At 41.5% G+C, this 21,345-nt stretch overlaps 1 protein-coding gene across 3 annotated transcripts in view; it reads left to right on the forward strand.

Annotated features, from left to right (window-relative positions):
• The first annotated feature begins 411 nt into the window (after positions 1 to 411).
• The window catches only part of ACVR2A (activin A receptor type 2A), a 75,190-nt gene continuing 54,256 nt past the window's right edge, over positions 412 to 21,345 (forward strand). Inside the window, exons 1-2 of one of the 3 annotated variants that reach the window (XM_080400077.1) lie at positions 412 to 5,485; positions 5,639 to 6,273. In XM_080400077.1, the coding sequence (XP_080256203.1) occupies positions 6,219 to 6,273 (55 nt within the window). In that variant the 5' untranslated portion in view covers positions 412 to 5,485; positions 5,639 to 6,218. Of the gene's footprint in view, positions 6,274 to 21,345 lie in introns of all 3 variants that reach the window. The other 2 variants (XM_080400078.1, XM_080400079.1) reach the window with 2 other exon arrangements.

Here is a 21,345-nt window from a genome sequence, read left to right on the forward strand (position 1 = left end):
ACAACCACACCTAAAATTTGTGTTTGATTACAAGCTTGTAACCAGAAAAATTTGATAGATGGATATACTGACCTAATCCAAAAGTGTAGCGGAGGCAAGCTTTTGATTTCATTTCAGTTCATCAGCATTTAAAAGATTGATTAATTCTACATTTTCTCATGATTTAAAGCTACGTTATGCATATAACTGTAAAGTATCTGAACGGTTTTGGAACAGAGTAAAAAATACAAAATACCGAACAATTTGTAGTAATTACTGTCCGCTGCACTAACTGAAAATTTGTTTTAAAACTCTTCTAAAATATTATGAGTTTCACATAAGTGATGCATACTCATATGGAATTAAAAATACCTTTAAGGCAGTTATTTACTCATTAAAAAAAAAAAAAAAAAAAAAAATATAATTAGGCTGTCCTCCAGTATCTGCACTTTTTCCCACAGCACGGAAAGTTAAGCTGGCTGGTTAGGAGGAGATCCCTTAGAGAGACCAATTTCTTGATGTTTTTGTAATTTCTGGTTTGGATATGTAAGGACTGTCTGAATGTGGTCCTCCCTTCAGAGTTTCAAAGGGAAAATTACTTGGACCATGAGAGAAAATTAACGAGGTAATGACATGGGTTATATTTGTTGATATTACAAAGTCCATGTTTCCCACTCTACATTTAAAAAATGCTTGTATGGATACTATGAATGAGTCTTGCACAATAGTTTCTTACCTATAATGCTGTTTTTGCTTAAAGAGTATTGATTCAGTGGCAAGTGTGGAAATAGCAAAGGCACAGCTGAAATCCTCTATTCCTAGCAGTGCTCCAAAGAGAAAAATGAGACATTGCTGGATTTTAATTCTTCTCATTATTCCCTGGAAGGAAAGTTATATTTGTGCTGCCTCTAGGCAAAGTACCATCCCACATGAACAAAAGAATGAAACTAACATCATATCCATTTAATCTTGCTGCTGCCGCTCCTGCACAGAAGCTTTCCGCAGATGCTTAAGTCCCTGACACTATATCTTCAGTGCTCATATGTCGCAGTAAATGATTCATTAAAAATGCATAGACAGATTGATCATAGAAGAGGGAAAAAAGATCTGGAGTTTAAGGCAAAAGGAAAATAGAAATTAAAAACCAAAAGGTAGAAAAGGGAAACACCCCCAAAATTCACATGAGAAAGGCAAGCAAAAAGACATTTAAAAATAAAGAGGAGATGGCAACTGTGTTGACATTTAATATATCTACTTGGGATAAAACTCATCCTTTTACTAGCAATAAAAGCAAGAGCCTAGAGAAAGCCCAAAGCCCTTAAAACATTTTGCATCAAGTAACTCACAAAAATGGTAGGCAATTTCTGCTAACTTCTGTACAATATTGCACCAAACTGCCTGATTATTTTTTTAAATGTAATTAAATGGGAACAAATCCCTAATGCAGATACAGATAGCTCTATTGACATTGTGCCTATAATGACATAACTGAAACAAGATTATGGTGCTGCATCCACACAACAGAACTGTTTTTTATTGTTTGCATACCAAAAGTAAGCATATTTGTACCTTTTCTTATTTGTTTCTTTTTGTATGCTACATTAGGTAGGTCTGCAAAGGATGCGAGGCTTATATGCAGCACCAGTGAGGCTGAAAACAGACTGATGCTTCTGAAGCGGTATGAAAGTCTGAGCGGGCTCTGTGATCCTAGTTACCGATAGTCACCCTAATTCCATACCACTTGCCATGCTCCCATTTGGCCTCAAAATGGGGAAGGAAAAGCTACAATAATATGCTTCATTTGTTGATTCCTGTGGTCCTGATAAACAGGGGGTTGACAAGAGTAGCCCTATACTATTACTGGCTTTGTAGTATTGCCTGGATGGCCAGAAGGCTTTACTCTGCTAAAGGAATCCTGCAAGCAAAAAAACCACCCATGCTTAATAATAAGCTCCTTGAGTAAAAGACACCTCCTTCCTATGACATTCATTCAAATAGTGTTATAGAGGTGACATATTTATTCTACTTTTACTAAAAATAATTGGTAAAATACAAATGTGTACCATAATTTACATTGTCATTAAAAAAAAAAAAAAAGAAAACCCCAAATACCTACAATGGGAAGTGTATATATATATATTCACACACACACATACACAATAGCAATATTTTTAGCTATAATTTCCTACTCATGTGGCAACATGACGAGCATTTTGAAGAAGCTGAGCCAAGTGAAAATACAACCTGCAGAACAGGTCACATTTAAATATTCTGCTATTGAAGAATATTAAAAACTACAGATTAAGTAGGAGTGTTGTAATACTTACATTAATTAATGCTTGTAAATCACTCTGAAATACTTGGATAAAAGATGGCATAAAAAGTGTTGCCACATGCCTTGATGCTTCTCGATGCGCGCAATCCCTTACATCTTGTTTTGCTTTTTGGATGTTTCAAATCATAAAAAAATATTGTCACTGGATGAATTTAGTGTTGGTAAGTGTTTGAACACAGCAGAGAAACACAAAGGATGCCTGAATCCTGATTAAGAACTCAAGCAGACACCTCAGTATAAATTGGCTGAAATACCTAGATTTCTTCATGTCTGAATCCAAGTGCTATGGTGGCTCACCAGGTTTAGTTACTGAACACCTCTGTAGATCAGTGAATTAGCACAGCTCAGAGAGCTTGGCAGTGCTACTCAGCCTTGACTTGGCTGTATATTCACATATGTGGAAAATCTTATATGCAATATCCCTTCCAATCTAGTACCACCTAGTATTTGCATCCCCAAAAAACATCAAGTAGGCTGAAAAGGAAGGTATCTGGAATTGCTCAATACCCACTTCGGGTTCGTGAACAACATAACCCTTTTTCAGAGAACTTAGTACTTCTTGCTTATGCAAGCACAGGCCTTTATAAAATACAGAAATTAAAGCCCAGCATTAAGGCCCTTATGCTTTCCCTCATTGATCTCCAGATCCGAGACACACATCTTCCTTTTTATTCAGAGACAAGTAACATAGCTTGTGGCATCCATTTAAAAAAACAAAAAGCATAGGGAGTGTGTCATCAAGCTCAGGAAGGAGGACCACTGTCCTCAACAGCAATAATCTAGTGCAAAAGTGTTTCATCTAGAGGGACACAAAGTACCATTGCCTTCCCCAAAAAGCGAGAACACTGGAAATTATTAATCCTTCCTGCTTTCTCCCTCCTCCGTTCCAAACCCAGCACATGTGCTGCTTTATACTCACGTTCTGGAGCACAGACCCTTTGTTCTGCTCTTGCACAGCACGTAAACTAACGTAGTGTTGTACCCGTCTCGGGAACTTCTAAAGGCTATCTCCCTACGAGAAAAACCGTGAGCCGCCGGTCTGCGGCAGCCAAAGGACAAACAATGATAGGAAACAGAAGTTTGTTGTGATTCGGAGGGAGGCTCAGCAGGCTGCCAGAGGGAGGAAGGGCAGCCACCATGCGAGCAGAGCACCCTGCTCCTCAGGCCGACCAGCACAAACCTAATTGCCCGCACGTGATACGCCGTGTAGGTACAAACACCTATTAACGCAGCACCTTGGCGTGGCAGCGTCTGGGAGCAAGGCCACAGAGCACGACCTCGGGTGCTGGGGCAGCAGGGGATACTCCGAGGGACGTGGCCGCCGTGCGGAGCCCCCAGAGCCCGGCCCGGGCTCCGCAGGGCGCAGCGCGGCCGGGAAGGCAGGTGACACGGGGTGGCAGTGCACAGCCGGGCACCGGCCCTCACCGCGGATCTCGCTGTGGTTCTGGGTTGGGGTTCCCTCCCCTACAGCTCTCCGGCACCCGAAAAGGGCCGCGCTCGGGGGGAAAGACGCCCTGGCACCACGAACAAGCCCCGCGAAGGTGAATTACTAACACCGGGGGGTGGGACCGGGAGGCGCCAGCTCTCCTCCTCCGGCGCCGGCAGACCCGGGCGCAGTGAGCAGGTGCCGCGGCCCGGCCCTTCCCTCACACCTGCCCGCCGGCCGGCACGGCGGCCTCCTCCGGGCAGGGCGGGCGCCGGGCCCCCGCCTCACCGAGGCGAGAAGCGACCGAAACTCGGCCCCCCACCGACCTTCGCTCTGCAGCCGGCGGCGGGGCGGAGCAGGGCGGGGGCAAGGGGCGAGCGCGGAGCCGCGGGGGAGGCGGGCTGGCGGCTCCGAGCTGAGGACGCCCGAGGGCCGCGCCCAGAGGGGCGAGCGGGGGCGCGCTTGCCTGGCGGCGCGCGGGCAGGTAGGGTGGGGGGACGGCGGACGGGAACGCGCACCACCCGCCCCTCGCCGCGGCGGCCCGCTCCGCCCCGCCGGAGGGTGGGGGTGGGCGGGGCTTGGCGGCGGGCGGCACGCCGTGAGTGGGTAGGGCGGCTGTCAATCCGGGGCGGCGCGCGAGGGGCTGCCGTGCTTGTGGGAAAGGAGGGGAGGGTGGGGGAGGCGGCGAGGAAACAAAAACAATCGTCCGGGCGCCGCCATCTTGGGTCCGTTCTCCACGCCACACAAGTGAATGGGTAGATATGAAATTACCACAGGGGAGCAGCAACAGCAGCAGGGTACGGAGGGCTGTTCCGAGCTGCCAGCGGGACTCGGGAGACTCTAGAGACGGCTCCTGCCGCCGCCGCCCAGAGAAAATCCCCGGGCTCGGCCTTTTCTCCTCGCCAACCCCTAAACTGCACTCCTGGAGGGACAAAGTTGGTCTCAGCCGCGCTGCCTTCGCCGCCCGGGAGACGAGAGAGTTGCGTTCGGCAGCGGCTTCCCTGGAGCCGGGAGTGAGCCGGGGTCAGAGTTAGGGGAGAGGGTGACGAGGGGATTCCTCCCCCCTCCGCCCTCTGGCCGGGGCTCGCCGGGTGCGCTGTGTGGGAGGCACGAGAAGACAGCAGGAGCACAGCCGGCTTTTCCCTTCCACCCCTGCTCGCTCTTACTCCTTTCTCCTAGAAGAAAAAAAAAAAAAAAAAAAAAGACAAGAACTGGATCGAGTTGGAGGAGGAGGACCGTCTCGGGTCTCCGTCTGAGCGGCAGCGGGGCGGGCGCGGAGATGTGTCCGTGAGGAGTTGGAGAGCAGCGTGCCTCGGGCGGGGGAGCCGCTAGCCTGCTCGGCGGGAGGAGGGGACGCGTCGCCCGGCCGGCCAGCCCGGAGGGGGCCCGCAGCCCCCGCCGCCTCGCTCGCCTCCTCGCCGCCAAAGAAGCCGAATTCTAGAAGCACGGCAGGCAAGGAAAGGATTTGCCACAAAGAATATATCACCCTCCTCCCCAGCGGCTGGATACTGCATTTTTTTTTCCTCCCAGTCGCTTTTCTGTGTTTAAATACCAAATATAGCCTCTTGGGGGGGAGGGGATGGAAATCTCTTAGAAGAATTTGAGATCTTGCTGGGATTCGGGAGTGCCGGTGTTGCACGGCCCGGGAGAAGGACCGCGGAGACGGGGGAGAAGAGGGGTTGATGCGCGGCTCTCGCTGACTGGCCGAAGGACTAGAGATTTGCCACTTTTCGGGAAGCCCGAAGGTCGGTTTGTTATCAAACTGTCGTTTCTCCCCTTTCCCTCTTCTGGGCTACGCTAAATCCCTGAGCATTATTAAAGAAAACCGAAGTGTCGCCCACGTGTAGCTGGTGGCTTTCCATTTTTTTTATTATTATTATTATTATTATTTTTTTAAGGTAGTTTTCCTCAAGAAACTGACAAAACTTCCTCCCTTTACCCGGAGGCTTTTGAGGTTTGAAGCTGAGATGGAGCTACTTTTCTCCCAAACACTACATGCTGTATGAGGGGAGCCAGGACGAAGACATCGTGTTTACTGATTTCGATACGACTCCCCGACACTGGGCACCCACGAGGGATGCTTCACGGAGCTTGATGTGGAAAAGTGTTGGAGTGTGCTCAGAGCCTTCGTCGTGTCCAGCAGCTTAATTGTTGACTTTTTTTTAAAAAAGTGGATTCGTAGCGTACTTTTATGAATTAAATTTTGCCACCGTTTGTACAGAAGCCAAATGACACGTGTGTTTTGAAGCAGTTCCAAATAGATCCATCCCTTAACCCGGATTCTCGCTAGAAAGAGCCGGTGGGAGATCGTCAGTGGCTAAGCAAATCTGATTTTACTGTTTTATGAACATTATCTGCTGCAGAAATGTTGCTATAGATTGCTTTATAACGGTTCAGCAAGAAAGGAGCTCTTCCAGCTTGCAGGACCCAGGAAACTGGATACTTAAAGTCACTTAAATGTTTTAACAACGTTGGAAAATGGGAGCTGCTACTAAGTTGGCGTTCGCTGTTTTTCTTATCTCTTGTTCTTCAGGTAAGTGAATGATGTTGGTTTTGTCCTCTAAAATGTAAGGCTTTGGGGCCGGCACTTAAAACCTGAGGTAACTTTGTCGATCAATGTGAATGGGGAGAAATCGTTCTTTTTTCCGGATGACAGATGTTTGGGGATGACGCTGACTGTAAAGGCAGAAGCTGTTTTCATCGCGATTCTTAAATATGTATAACGTGAGCACTTCAAACGCGTGCAGCGCTTAGATTTCAGATCAGTTGTGGGGAACAAGTGTGGAGACGTAACCACCTAGTGTCACATACAGTAATCTGGCAGTGCAGTTATTAGTGTTTCATCGTGTTTGGTGTGTTTCTGTTTGGGTTTTTTTTGTTTGTTTGTTTGCCTTATTTTGTTTTAAATAAGAATAACCCAGCTGAAATGCTCTTAACTTCAATTAGATCTCTTCTTCTCTTCCATTCACTGATGAATGGCGAACTTCATTAATGCTTCATTAGTTTAGAATAGGTACAGATCTGAAAGCATTGGCTCGTCCTTTAGTGATAGTGAGGAGTGTGTGCATGTGTAGATGTACGCACAGAATGTAAAGGGAGACTTTCCAAACAACAATTGGTAACGCTTTGTATTTTGCTGCTCAGTTTGTCACTGACTTGTTGTGGAAAAAAAGCTACTACTTTTCTCTTTAAAACAACCAAAGTCGAGTTTCAAACGCCAGCTCTGTGAGTCCCAAGAAGCGAGCGGGGTGTGAGGACTTCCCCACGTTTCTTTAGGAGGAAAATTGTTATGGTAGCAACCAGTGGTTGGGAGGATTGTTCGTGCGTTTCTGCTTGAACCTCCATCAATTTCATAAGAAAAACCCTACTGTGACCGTGTAACGGATCTTATATTAGCTTTCATGGCAAGCCTGGCACTTTCTGCTTACACTTGAAATGTGTACACAGTTCTTTGTGTAGGTTTAGATACACTTTTTAACGTTCTTGCACGGTGTGCACAGGTATACTTGTTTATCAGTGTGAAAGCTAGCAGAGAAGCGCTCACTTTTTCAGTGTAGCCGGTGTAAGGGAGCAATGAGATCCGTACAACAATGCCTTTTAAAATTTCAGTGTTACAATGTACAGGATTTTGCTGAACAGGACATTTTCTTGTGGTTAGTAAATGGATAGTCTAGTCTTATGTCTGTAGCAGTATTGATCAATTCCGTGTGTGCTAAGTGTGCTGTGAAATGGCGAGCGCTGCCAGAAATAAACCAAAAAAATCCTTTTTTTTTTTTTTAACCAGAAAAATAACAGAGCAGGTTAAGGACAGGCAGAAGGTTGTTTTGGGTTTTTGGTTTGGGTTTGTTGTTTGTTTGTTTTGTTTTTATTAGGGTGGACTATTTATTCCTGTCTTGAAACAAAACACCATTTCTTCTGACAGATTTGTCTTGCATCTTTTCCTCATACCTTATTTTTAAGTTACTGGAGCAACATTCCTCTTAATTCAGGGATGTTTTGTAGGGAAACTTCTTTTCCCCTCTCACTGACGGTTTCTGAAAGACTATCAGCTCTTCATGTGTGTCTTTCCCTTCCATGTCCTCCTATTAAGAGCCTTTTGCCTAGAGCACAGAGTAGTGATCTTGTTGACATTGCCTATCCTACTTACTAAAAAGGACAGTTAAGAAACAAAACCTGTCTTTTCTGTAGCATTTCTTGCTCTGATTGTTTTTGGTAAGAAGACGAATCTTTCTCTTTCCTGTGAAGATGCCTGCGAAGAATCTTAGCTAAAGGAGCAGGAAACTGTCTGCAATTCGGACTGCTTCTTATGTTAATGACATTGTTTTGGTGGTTATTCCAGTATTGCACATTAAGTGTTCCAGTATTCAATTACTTAAATATTTTCTACCTGCCTAAAATTTTAGAATATTTGCAGTCCTGGTAGGTCTATAAATAAATTCAACAGTAAAATTTGGGGGTTTCTGTGATTGAAATCATAATCTTATGTAAGCTTCTAGCACAAAGTACAGGCATTTTGGTAAGTAGTGTTTTTTCTCTTAACTGTGACTTGCTTTGGTTTGAAATCATACCGGATCGATTGATTCTAACATCATCGTCGGAAGCAGTTGCTTCTTTTCCAGTCTTTAGTCTGAAAGGAAGTCTGCTCAGGCTATGTATTTAAGGATATTGGCAATGGTTGAAGAAGTCCCTGGAGTTCAGGTGTGAAGGTGTCTGGTTTGTCTTTCTCCGGTATGCAGTCTCCAGCTGCGTGTGTGTTGGGGAGTGGGGGTATTTGGTTTTCTGTATTTGTGAAATATTTTTATATGCAACTATCTTCTGCAGCTGTTTACATAGCCAATTAATACTAGTGTTATTTAAATAGGTGAAAATATTGTGGGTTTCTTTCTACGTGGTGGGTGTGGAAGTGGTCTTTAGGTTGAAGGCATTTTATTTTACTATCTATAAACTGCTGTGTGAAATCCTGTAAATGTGCTTCAAATGGGTAGGGATTTCCAGTGAATCTAATAATCTTTGTGAAGGGAATGAAAATATTTCCCCATTCTGACTAAGATATTTGAAAAAGAGCATCTGTGTTGTGTTATTAGGCTTTACAATATTTGTAGATGCTTGGATAAAAGTGGGTGTAGGTTTGCACCCATGTGTACTAATTGAAGAGAATGAGATGAATGTTTATTAACTAAACATGAAAACAAAGTGCCCAGGTCAAGGTTCTCCATGTGCCCTCTAATATACTTGTTATATAAACCTGTGTGTATTAACAAAGAACAGAAGATCCTGAAGTAATGATAAAATGCTTAGGAGCAATTCACTGTTCTTCCTGTGCCTCTCCTATAGGTGAGGCAAGATTGTGGGTGAGCTTAAAAAGAAAAATAGTAAAGAAAATAGCTTGTTCATCAGAGAATGCTTCTCTTTAGATATTATCTATGTTCACCCCTCCCCAAAGGAAGTGTGTTTCTGTGTCCTCTAGTTTTCATGATTGCTGAGTTATACTTAATGAAATTTCAGGAATAGAGAGTGTGTACTTTCTTAATTTTCTGTGATGTTTCAGAATACATACCCTGTGCAGCTGGAAATGTGGGAGATACTGAAATAGTGGATAGTCCTCAACCAGAATCTTCTGTTGTAGGTGCAGTAGTTTTTAACATCTGGTGGTTCCTTTTGTTACTCTTAAACTCCATTATTTCCCAAACCATCATTTCTTTTCTGAGCTGCCTGCTCTGCCTTTGGTACCTGGGTGAGGCTGTCATCACAGTAGTTCTGCAGCCCTAAGTCTCTTACAGGGAAGAAGACCTATATTTGTTAAAATTCACATAAGCTAAATTAATGCTAAAAATCACCCAGGCAAAAGTAAGCACATCAGAAAAATCTTGCCTCCCCCCCCCCCCCCCCCCCCCCCCCCCCCGCTAGATCATTCTCAAGCCACTCAGAAAGGTCTTCAGTAATTTTGCTAAAGGAAATGGCAAAGATACCTTCGTAGTTGAAGGTATTTTTGCTGCATGGGGAATGTTTTAATCTTTGATTTTAAATTTATTCTTCTCCTGTCTTGTATCAATTATTATCAGGGGAAGTGATTTGAAATTTACTTTTTTTCCCCACCAAAACCCCCTGCCTAGAACTGTAAAGCCCGAGATAACTGCTATGGCTTCAGAGCTGAATGGTTAGGTGTTCTGAAGGAACTGAGAGGTGAGACATGGGATTTTTTTTCTTTAATTTTATTATTGTAAAGGGTTTTTTTGACTGTCCACTCACTATTAATTTGGTAGCACTTTAAAATCCTGCACAAGTTTTAGGGGTATTGTCTGTGAAATTGTATGTGCTGGTATATTCTCTGCAGCTGCCTGTGATTGTGGTTGAACTCTAATCACTTTATTGCACAGGCAGTGCAATAAACCCCTTCAGACTTAAGTACTGCTTTTAAAGTAAAATCCTGCCCGAGATTCTTTTTTCCTAAGAGTGTACACTTTTTTGTTGTTGTTGTATTAAGCGTGTTGCATTGGGCAATACCCAGCACTCCTGATGTTGCTGTTGAGAGCAGGACTTGTAAACCTACATAATACATTGTTTTCAAGCATAGATACATTTGCATACCTGTAAATGTTATGTAGTTTACAAAGTTTCCAGCTTGACGTTATAACTTCGATTACAGATCGAAATTCTGTCACTATTTCTGTGGAATCTGTTAATACTTAACAACAGTTACAAACCCTGTGTTCCGGGTTATGAGAAATAGCTGTACTTGCAAGTGTAGTTCTAGTAGAACTCTTGCTTGACAAATGTTTCTGGAAAGATGCTGCTGACAGGGGTTTATTTGTGTATCTACCCTTCATACACAAGTTTTTCTCATAGGAAAGGCTTAAATAAGTTTGTCTTCAAATGCTGGATGCTATGTGAGTTGGTGGGGGGAGGTGTTCTGTGTGAGGGAAAGGCTGTTCTCTGCTATATGAGGATGCAAGAAGGTAATTACTGTTACCATAAGTAATGCTTTTTGGGTGGTTTTAGTGGAATAGTATTTGAATGCCATTTCTTTTTTCTTTCACTTTTCTGGAATTTGGTGACAGAATTCCTTAGGTGATGATTTGCAAATAAGGACAGACAACTACTTCTGGTTTTTTCCTTTTCTCTTTAACTATAGAGGTTCTTCTTTGTCATATCATTACTTTCAGGTAGTGGGGAAAAACAGTAATTCCAGTGGTTTTCATTCTTACTGATTCCACCTTCTCTTCCAACATTTTATACTTCCAATTTTGACAATGCCCGGCTTTCAATTCCCATAGCTTATTTCTCTTTGAAATTGGAATTCAGTTCTATTTTAAATCATCATTATGAAGTTTATATGTACAGTTGTCTGGATCTCTTCTCTATTCAGACAAATGTGGTGAACACAGTATGCAAAGGTAGTCTTTTGGGGACCTATATGATTCAGAGCCAAGATGTAGCAAGTCCTGGGTGCTTATCCTTGGGAAATCATCTGGAGAATAATAATTATAACATGGGCTGTAAAAAGATAGAGGTTGACGAGGAATCTGATTGCGGAAGAGATTTCTTGGTAAAGGGGAGATGCGTTTCCACCACTTAATTAACAGACAGCAGATTAATGCAAATGTCTGCTTTAGTTGGTTGGTAGAATACATGGTCTGTTAGCTATCTGATGTTCTTGAAAATGAGAACTCTTTAAAAAGATCAAGAAAATTACGAATTTTACAGCCAAGTTCTTATGTGATGAAATCTTAATGTGTTTTTGTTGCCTTGGTGCTTAAAACTCAGCGCATCTTATTTCTTGTTATTTCCATATGGAAATTGAAGTGTTATTGGATGCCAGTGACTGTATGCAGCATCTCTCCTCTTCTCTCCCCTACGCTGTCTGTGTGGTGGTGGAGGTTTTTTTTTTCTTTTTTTTCTTAGAAACAGTTTGTGACTATGGTGCCAAACAGCAGAGCATATTTAGGCTTAATCCCACAGAAAATGAATATTTACTGCCATATTGTTTATATTGTGTATCTTTGTGGCTAAGAATTCCAGATGTACATTAGATACATTAAGTACTTCAATTGTTGGTGGAAAGAGAGCAGAGAAGTGTTTATCCACTGCAGCAAATATGATGATGGTTTCATGGTAAAGTAAACCTTGACGAGAGAGACCAACATTCATGGGTTTCTTCTAAATTTCCTAGTTGAAGCTGCAACTAGAAGTAAGCAGTCTGGCTAGAAAAAAAAAAAAAAAAGACAATTCGCTTGCTAACTGGAGGCATAAATCTTTGGTTATGTGGTTAGAGGTATTTGAAAAAAAACACTTGGAAATGAGGGAAGCGTTTGTGGGAAGCCTACCTGTTCCTGCCGCTAGAAGCAGCTGGAGGAAGCACTAGTATTGTTAAGGCAGGATCTGCTGAGGCTGGGTATTGGAGGAGTGAAGTACTTCTTTGTACCTGGCTGGGTGCTGTCATAAAAAACTGAATTATTTCAGATAGTTCAGTGAGAGAATGTACCCTTTATTTGTTTCTTTTCTTTCTTAACCGCTGTTCCACAGTTCTGCCAAATTAATCCCATTTTCAGGCAGAGCAGGATGGTAGCCTTTACCTCTGTGTCTTTGGAACTTTCTTTGTGATGGCCCTCCTAATGATCTGTTCTACTATTGCTTTTCGGCAGAAACTTCGTTACAGAGAAAATGAGCAAGTGACATACTTAAAATTGTATTGATGCCAGCAAAGGTCTGAGTGACGGCTGTGTAACCTAAAATCTTGGTGATGTTACAGTCAGTAAAGCAGTACAGTGGTAGGACAGGAATGCTCGTGTGTATTCCCACCTCAGTGTTTCATTGCTTTTTGAGGGCAAATTAAGTATTGCTGAATTCTAAAAACTTGCCTTGTAAAAACAGTGGTATTTTTGTATTCTGCTGGTATTTCAGGTTTAAATTGGTGCAAGATAATCCGTTTTGATCAGGATGCGGAATCAGTCCAAAATTGTAATTATCAGTGTTACTCTTGAGTTATTCACTGAGAAGGCTTGTTAGTAACTATTAAACTGCATTGACTTGGCCTTCATATGGTGTTGAGTACCTTCAGTTGGCAAGAAGGCTATATGCTGTAATTTGAATGGCTAGATACCACCTTCTGAAATTCCTTATTTTGTTAAGGTATAATTTCTGTTTTTAAGGGTTTATATGAAGGTGTAATTAGGTGGTAATTCAATTAAAAATGCTGAAACCAGAATGTAATTAAGAGCAAACGCTTGTATACTCTTAACTGTGTTGGGCATGTAAGAAATGCCAAAATATATTATTTTTCTTAACTCTCATTATATGAGGGAAACATTGCCCATGATTAATGAATTGAACTGACTGAAAGGCAATAAATGATAGATCTTGGCTAAAATGAGAAACAAGGATATTTCTTAAGTTCCTTTGTTTTCTGAACTTTGAAGTAGTCATCAACTAAGCTAAAATTAAGAATTAATGTTGTATTTTGCATTTACAAACGGTAGGTATTGCTGTCTAATCTAGTTTTGTTGTGCGCGTGAATGAGGCCATTCTCACAGTTGGGAAGATTCCACTGTCTATAATGATGACAGCAAATGAGTTGTTTTCCTGTTTTAATTCTTAACGTTGACATAGTTTAAAGCTGATACCTGAAAGGTTATTTAAGACATGTAATTTAATCTAAAGGTTTTGTTTTCAGAAAGCGTCTGTATAATTATTTTATAACTGGGAATAAGAATCTGTATTGCTCAGAACTTTGTTGCTTTTTTATAGCTTTAACTCTTAGTCTTTCATTCTTAAATGGAATGCATTCGATGTATTATCACTTCACCAGAAGAGAGTTAGTTTTTATAACTGAAGTTGCAAAGTTTCTTGTGACAGGTGGACTTTTAAAATTGGATGGTACATTCATCTTTTTTAGAAATGGAGAGGGGAGAAGGTGGTCAAAAACATTTAGGATATTGTTCCTGTATGTTCTGAGAGATAGCAAACTTTTTATGAGAGGAAGCTGACATCCGGCTTTTATTCTGGAAAAAAGTGGAAAGGGGGAAGGAAACGGAACAATATTTCTTTAATTGTTGTTTTTTTATATATATATATAATTGACTGTGGATCTGAAGAATATTTTAGAGGTGATCTGTGGCTTGTCTCTTTTGAGTGTTTCTAAACTTTTTAATGAAATGAGGCTGCAGAGTTAACACAAATACTGCTTAACTACTAGTGCAGTCATGATACTGTTTTAGCTTGTGCCAAATGGTGTCTAATGAGATGACACGCAAACACAGTCTGAAGGATAGTGCAGGCAGGAGGCCAGTGCCAGGAGGCAGCACAGTCAAGACTGTACCAGAATTCCTGCAGTTTCAGCATTTCAGTATGCCCTCATCTTGTATCTGAGAACATGGAGTATGTATCGTCAGCGTGCTGTGAAAACAGTGATTTACACTTTACACTGAGTTACAGCTTAGATTTTGCATTATTTTGGACATTCAAACTGAAAAACTCTTTCACTTACCAAAAAAACACCAAACCAAACCCAAACAACAAAACCAAACTAACCCATAACCTGCTTTGGGGCCAGAATCGCATCCTGCGGAGCCATGAGTAGGAGGTCCATGGTCAAGTGCTACATGGAACGGACGTGCTGAGTCTATAGCATGTAACCTAAGGGCTAGTGAACAGCCCCTGGGCCTGTTGTGATCTGCAGTATAGATAGAGGATTTGAAGAAAAAATGGCCTGCTTTATGTCTAAAGGTTATTTCTATTTTAAATGAGTATCAAAAGTTTTTATGCAGGAACAGTGCAGTTAGTGGTTACTGTAATCTTGCAGTCTGCCTGTTTTTTGCTGTCATTTCATAATAATGTCTCTGAATAGAAATGGTAGTTTCCTATTTGAAATTACTTTTTTAAATCATAGCAGCATGGGTCCATTTGGGTGTTCTCCAGCCTTATGCTCAAAGCAGTATATTGTCCACCAGACCTCCAGGTTCATGTCAGCAGAGCTGCAGCCTGGTCTGACAGTCACCACTTGTACTGATGCAGAGAGTGCTCTGTCCCAAGGCTCAGGACACCACGTTTATCCTCATTGAATTTCATGAAGTTCCTCTTGGATCACCCCTCTGGTCTAGGTCCATCTGAGTGACATCCCTGCCATTGGGCATCACGCCCTATTGCATTGTCTGGAAACTCACTGAGGTGTGTGCCACCACCTCCTCCAGCCATTGATAAAGGTGTGAAGTAAGACGGGTCCTGGGGTGGGCTCTTGGGGGGGGGGGGGGGTCTGCTGTTATGCTTCTCATCCTGCTGAGGATGTGTTCCTTATGAGTGGTTCTATTCCAGTCACATGCTGGCAGTATCTTGAGCTTTATTTGCTAAGTCGTGTAGCTGATTTTAACTTCGTTTCAGCAGCTTCCTTCCTTTTGGTGGCTTACAAACTTATGATTCAGAGGGTTTTTTTGCAACTGAAGCTGTAATAGCATGACCTTATTTTTTCAGGTTCAGAGTTCTTATCTCATCTAGATAACGCTAATCTCTAGTCTTTAAATACTGCCTAAATGATCATAGTGATCTTTATTCTCTCAGCTGTATTTTGAATACTTTCATTTTGATATCAACATGTAAACTGGTAGTCTAATCTGGTTTTAAGAGCTATTTTAAAATATAACCAATCATTTTATCAGGCCTTCTAGCATGAAAAACTTTAATTCTAGGAACTTTGGGGAAGATCCATGTGAACAGGGAAGGGGTTTAATTTTGTTGTTCAGTTAGTTAAATGTATGAGGCAAAATCAAACTTTGCAGTAAGTAACTGTTAATTTTAGAAATTTTTGGTTGTGTTTGTCAGTAGAGGGTACAGATAGTTCTCTTTAGCTCATAGCAATTACATGATGGAAGAATTTTCTTTAAATATTTCCATGTTTCAGGGTTGAAAAACATTTAGGCCTTGCAAGTTGCAAGATTTTTAAATTGCACACAGTTGATTGAATTACTGTACTCTTTATAATTAAATCTATTTTTCATCATTTGTTTGTAAAGCTACTTTGGTTGTCTTCTCTACGCTACTTTTAGTTAAGTATTTTCATTTTAATTCTCTGATCTTTGATTTTGGAAAGGGTCTGTGTTGCACATTGTCCCTAGGGATAGTTGTATTTCATTAAATTTAAAACACAAAGCCTGTCAAAAAGATTGTCATAAATGGCTTTTAAAAATACTATGGTTTCGCTACATTTTGTTTAATTTCAGGTTGTGGCACACACTGGGAAGGGACAGACCCCAACAAATTAGGCCTCATCTAACCTTGCCCATTTAGAATAATGCAATTCATTAGCGAGATCTTAATTATTTGTATGTGCCGTATGTGTACCAAGAGCAAGACATGGAACCATGAATAATTTGAGACAGTTAATTGAAACCACAAGATGATTTTGCTCCCATTTCTGCCTCCAAATAAATTCCCCGCACTCCATAAATAAGACAGCAGCCCCAAACTGAGCAGTGAGGAATAACTAAAGAACACTCTGGAAAAACCCCTGTGGAAAAAAATGCTTGACAGTTTGGTGAAAGTCTTCTGTTTCTGTCCACTTAAAATAGTGAATCACATCCTGATTAGGTCAGGTGCTTTCAAAGAAGCCAGGAGTTCTCAGGTTCCACTTTTTATTTCATGGGAAATGGAGTGGATCCCTCGTGAAAAATCTTGATGCCTCAGTGTGTGTGCAGCTGTACTTTTTCCAGTGGCTTGAAAACATTCTAAAGGATGGCAAATAAAGAAAAAATCATTGCCGTAGGCTTTTGTCCCCTCTAAATGAGGAGACTGTACTTTTGACAAGTAGAACATAAATCACCATTTTTCTCCCTCAAATGATGTGTAATAATTTCTGTAAAGTATTACTTTTTAAAAATAAATTACAATTTTTTTTAATAAGATTGTTGAAATTATTCAGAAAATAATTTGAATGCTGTTTGGACCTGTGGTGGCAAGTGCTCTGGAGGTTTTGTTTGAGGAAGGGAGAAATTTTCTTCTACCCCTTACCCTGTTGTGTCCTGCCGCAGACTGCATGAGGGCAGAAACTCTTGTTCTCTAGTATCCGTTAATACACTGTGTACTTTTGAGAACACCTACACAGAAGCTGTAGATGATTTTTTTTTTTTAAAAAAAAAAAACAGTAATCCAATTTTTCAAATTAGGAAGGTGTAAGATTGCAAGGAGAGTCATCTATGGCATATCCTATAGAGAACCATCTCCTAATGACCTGTCATGAGGATTCAAGCATAAAACAAATTGCTTTTGTTGTTTAGGTGTTGGTGTGGTTTTTTTGTTTTTGTTTTTAAACCTTGAGTCTGTAAACAGTGATGAAAGTATGTATCAGGAGTGATGGTATTGATACTATTCTAACGGTGTGTAAGAAAAGAAATGTAATAATCTTTGGATTTTATGTAATGAATGATGAATAAATTTTAGAATTAAGTGAAACATCTTACCTTACAGCTTTGGAAGGTGAATGATACCTGATAGAGTGGGATGAGCTTTTTAGTTAGTGATTGATGAAGATTTTCTAGAATGTCGTTTTCCAAAATATTTATTCTGAAATGTAGTAATCCCAGAAGTTTTTCTCTCCCCATTATTACAAATATTTTAGTGTTGGAAGCTCTTTTATTCAGAGTGAAGATGAGGAATGGTATCTGTGTAGGAAACCTATTAAGATTTTTCTTACTTCAGCATAATCACCTTGGCCAAATTATGAAGTTTCTTTAAACAAATAATGTATATAGCACATCAACTCAGGCAGTTAAACTCTCAGCAGCTGAGTGCTAGCAGACTTTGGTATGTGAGAGAGGAGGCAAATGACCAGTTTTGAATTTAATTTTGATAGACTTTTGGGAAATTTGCATGCTGACAAAGTATGTTCTGGGGGAGCTTCAGCTGACCATCTGAACTCTTCTCCCCACTGTCTTCCTTCTAGCGAAAGTCAGTCCAACATTTTTCTAAGAGAAGCTTGTTTGCAGCCTCAGTGCTTGTTTGAGAAATCTGTTATTCAAGCATGGGCTGACACATTCACCATGCAGTAGGTCGTAGACTTTGGTAGGAACTTTGGAACATTATTAATAAACTTCAAAATCCTTGTGGCAGACAGCAAACAAGTTGAGTGTCTAGCATGTGTCAGGTTTTGCTTGCAGAAAAAGTAATTTTGAAACAGAGGTTCAGTAATGAAATAAGATTTTAGAAGTAAGCCAACAAGTGCATGCTTTTTAATTGTTCCTTCAGTAGTTTCGCCAGCCTCAAAAAACACCTAATTAGCTTCTACTTGTCCAAAAGGGTTATTCTAGTTGCACCCATTGTTAAAGGTGGCAGCCGGTATCTCTTAATGTAGCCGTTGAGGGCATCTTGTCCTTCTGTAATTAAAACCAGAGGGGTTTCCCTCTCTTGAGAAGTCCCTGGTTCTCTGTGTTGCAGAAAGCTGTGTATGGTAAGAAATTAAGTCCTTCCTTTCCCCAGTCATCCTTGAAGTGTTGTTACTTAAAATTTGTATTGTTTGGCACTTTTAGGTTATATTTCTTGCTTTAAGCTAGCTTCTTTATTTGACATAGTGTGACGAAGACTTCACAAATTATACATAATGAAAAATAGTACATTGTAGAGTCCTTTCAGTGTTGATATCTTGTAGTACTGTCAGCTTTGATTTATGCAGGGTATTTAAGAAAAACTGATTCGAGAACTGGGAGACTGACAGTTCTTCTCTGTACCCTCTTCCTCATCCACATACCCACTTCATGGCGAAGTTACACTTAACTGTTGGTTCAGCCCTCTCATATACCAACCCTTGTGGCTGTCTGACATTGTACTGGGCTGATGCAATTTGCTAAATTAGCAAAGGTGAACTGAAAAAAACAGCAAGTAGCCCTTTGCAAGCAGTATCAAATGAGGACAAGAGTTGGGCTAAAAGATGCTAGGAGCAAAGAAAGAGTTAGGTGGAATAATGGCTGGCAGTGAGTTTGCACGATTTGACCAAGGAAATGAATTACCAGGGGAAAAGAACATATCAGAGTTGGTGAATAGAGCTGTTCTGTATACATATTGGGTAAGAAAGCAAAAATGACAAAATTAGTTGTCAGTTTTAATAACCTCTGTCTTTAAAAAGAACTTGCTTCTCTTTTTCAGAGTTGTTCTTAAGATCTCAGTGCATGCTGGTTGTCACAGGATTTTTTTTCTCTTCCCTTGCTTTTTAAGCATTTTCATGTCATGTTATTTTTTAGGGGCCATGGAGTAATTATTTCCAGGCAGAATGGCAGGCCACTGCCTGTTGCAGCATTGCTCTAGACAGCACTTTTGCTCATCTTGCATTTCACTGGTACAGAACTACTGGGGTTTTGTATGAATGTATAAGGCTTGCATATGAGGAAAAAGCAGGAATCTAGCAGTGAAAACTTTTCATTATCATCATTAACTTAACTGGCACCTTTCCCATTGCACTTCTGGATGTTTCACAAGTAACAGAAGGCAAAGTTCCCGTATTTATGGAAAGCATGTCACAAATTGATAGAGCTGGCACACACATCTGGGGGACCAAATTCAAAGGAGAAGGTGATAAAATCCACTTCTGTCTCCAGGTTTGCTGGTAACAGCAAGGTGGGAACTAAATAGGAGGTGCAGACTGATACAATGGGCTGTAAAAAACAATTGCATCCCAAGTTTAAGAACAAAATTTGGAAAGACTTATTTGGAACACGATCTTGGTAGTGTCTTGTGGTACTCAAATTTTAACCACAAGTTGTCCTAGAAACTTCTTCTGAGCAGGTAGGCATAAAATTTTGTGCAAAAACTCTGGAAAAATTCTGGTCCAAGCAGAGAATAGACAGCACTCAAGGATCTAGAAACGATGGGGAAAGAACATAGGCAGGGTCCTTGAAACAATGACCCTCATCTGATAATGCCTGAATGTACTGAATTCAAAACACTGAACACAGCATCAGTAGTCACACTTACAGAAAATGGCCCATCTAGTGATTTTTACATATCAGCTAAACAGCCACATAGCATTATGTCCAGGATCCCAATCTCCCCAGTCTGAGAGGACTCAATCTCCCGAGCGTCTTCCAGTTGCCAGGGGAGCATGTAAGAACCAGGCTACTTGTCAGGAGCTTGTCAGGTTGTTGCCATTGCAAATCCAAGTGTCTCTAAGCCAGATGAGCAAGCCTGAGGGACCAGGGCAGTCAGGAGTGCAGAGCAGTTACAGTCATTGAACTGACAAAAGCCGTAAACCAGGGAAGTCTTCTGGACAGCAGGGCATGCTTCTGAAAAGAAAAGGTGTGGCTCTGACAAGTCAGGATGAGATTGTGGTGCTTACAGTTCAGCTGCTAACCAAGTCTTTTGGGCAGCTACCTAAACTCATCAGCCTTTTGTCACACTCCAGTGTGAAGTAGGCCTCAGGCTTTTCTTGGCCTCTGTTCAGGCATCATGTTTCTTTTAACTTGCCCTGAAACTCTACGTGAGGACTTCTGTGTTAAAAGCCAAGTATGGCCAGCAAAAGTGGGACATATATTAGTCTCCAGTAGCAGTATTCTGAAATTTTTAATAAAACGTGACTAGAACTTGAGGTCAGTTTCAGAAGCACGGGGGCATATCACCTCAGGTGTTAGGTGAAACCTGTTGTCTTTCTCTTTCTTCCCAGCCACCGTCTTCTCCAACTCAGCCTAGAACCCACCTCCCTTTTAAAGAAGAACGAAGCTAATGTTCTGAGGCCCAGGTTGTTATTCCCAGTATCCTCTTCCTTTGGCTGCTTCCAATTAATTGTTACATTTAAGTTGCCTTCTGCTTAAAGCAGAATTTTTTAAACCCCTTCTTCCCTGAGGTGATGGCTTCTGCTGAGGACATCTAGGTTAATGTGATGACTTACTGCCACCAGAAAGCAAAGGCCTAAATCTACACTGGTTTTCTTTTCTGTCCAGTTTCCTTCTATTGAGGCTGTTCATTCTTCTCCTGAGGGTATAAATGTTCCTTTCTTATTTACCTTTTCCAGCACATCTTTCTGTTCACCTCAATAGAATCTCCATCCCACCCACCCCGGTCCTCAAAATGAGTTTATTTGTTGCTGCAGTAGTTTTCTGGAATCTTAGGAACTGAATAAGTCTGGTAAGTTCTGGAGGAAGAACAAGATAAAGGCAGTGGAAGCAGAGACAGATAAGGTACCAGTGAGACCTCTGACTTTCACAGCCTTCATATCCTTTTCCAAGCAGATTCAGGACATTACACGCAGAAAGTGTCTAACAAGAAGAGGTAACACTAGTCTGCAGCCAGCTTGGCACCTTGGAACAGCTTGTTTGTACAAGAAGGGAGGAAGAGCCCTGGTGGGATTGATGTGGGCTGCTGTAGAATTGCAGCCACAGAGAGGCTGAGGCAAATGGAAATGCATGACTGTAAAGTTCCCTGGTCAGATGATCTTCAGCCCGTTGCGGAATCCAGCTGCTCTGAGGCTGACAAGGTAATTGAAGCCTGGGCCCCCTCTTCTGAACTGCTGAGCTTTTACACAAAAAGCTTTTATGTGGAATTACAGTTAGCTGCCTTCTACTGGAGAGAGCTATTCTCTAGCATGTGGATTTTATTTTTTTTTTAAAAATGGTGATCTAAGTGGATGGCCTCAAGC

Source organism: Falco punctatus (genome assembly GCF_963210335.1).
Source record: "Falco punctatus genome assembly, chromosome: 8".
NCBI classification, from domain to species: Eukaryota; Metazoa; Chordata; class Aves; order Falconiformes; family Falconidae; genus Falco; species Falco punctatus.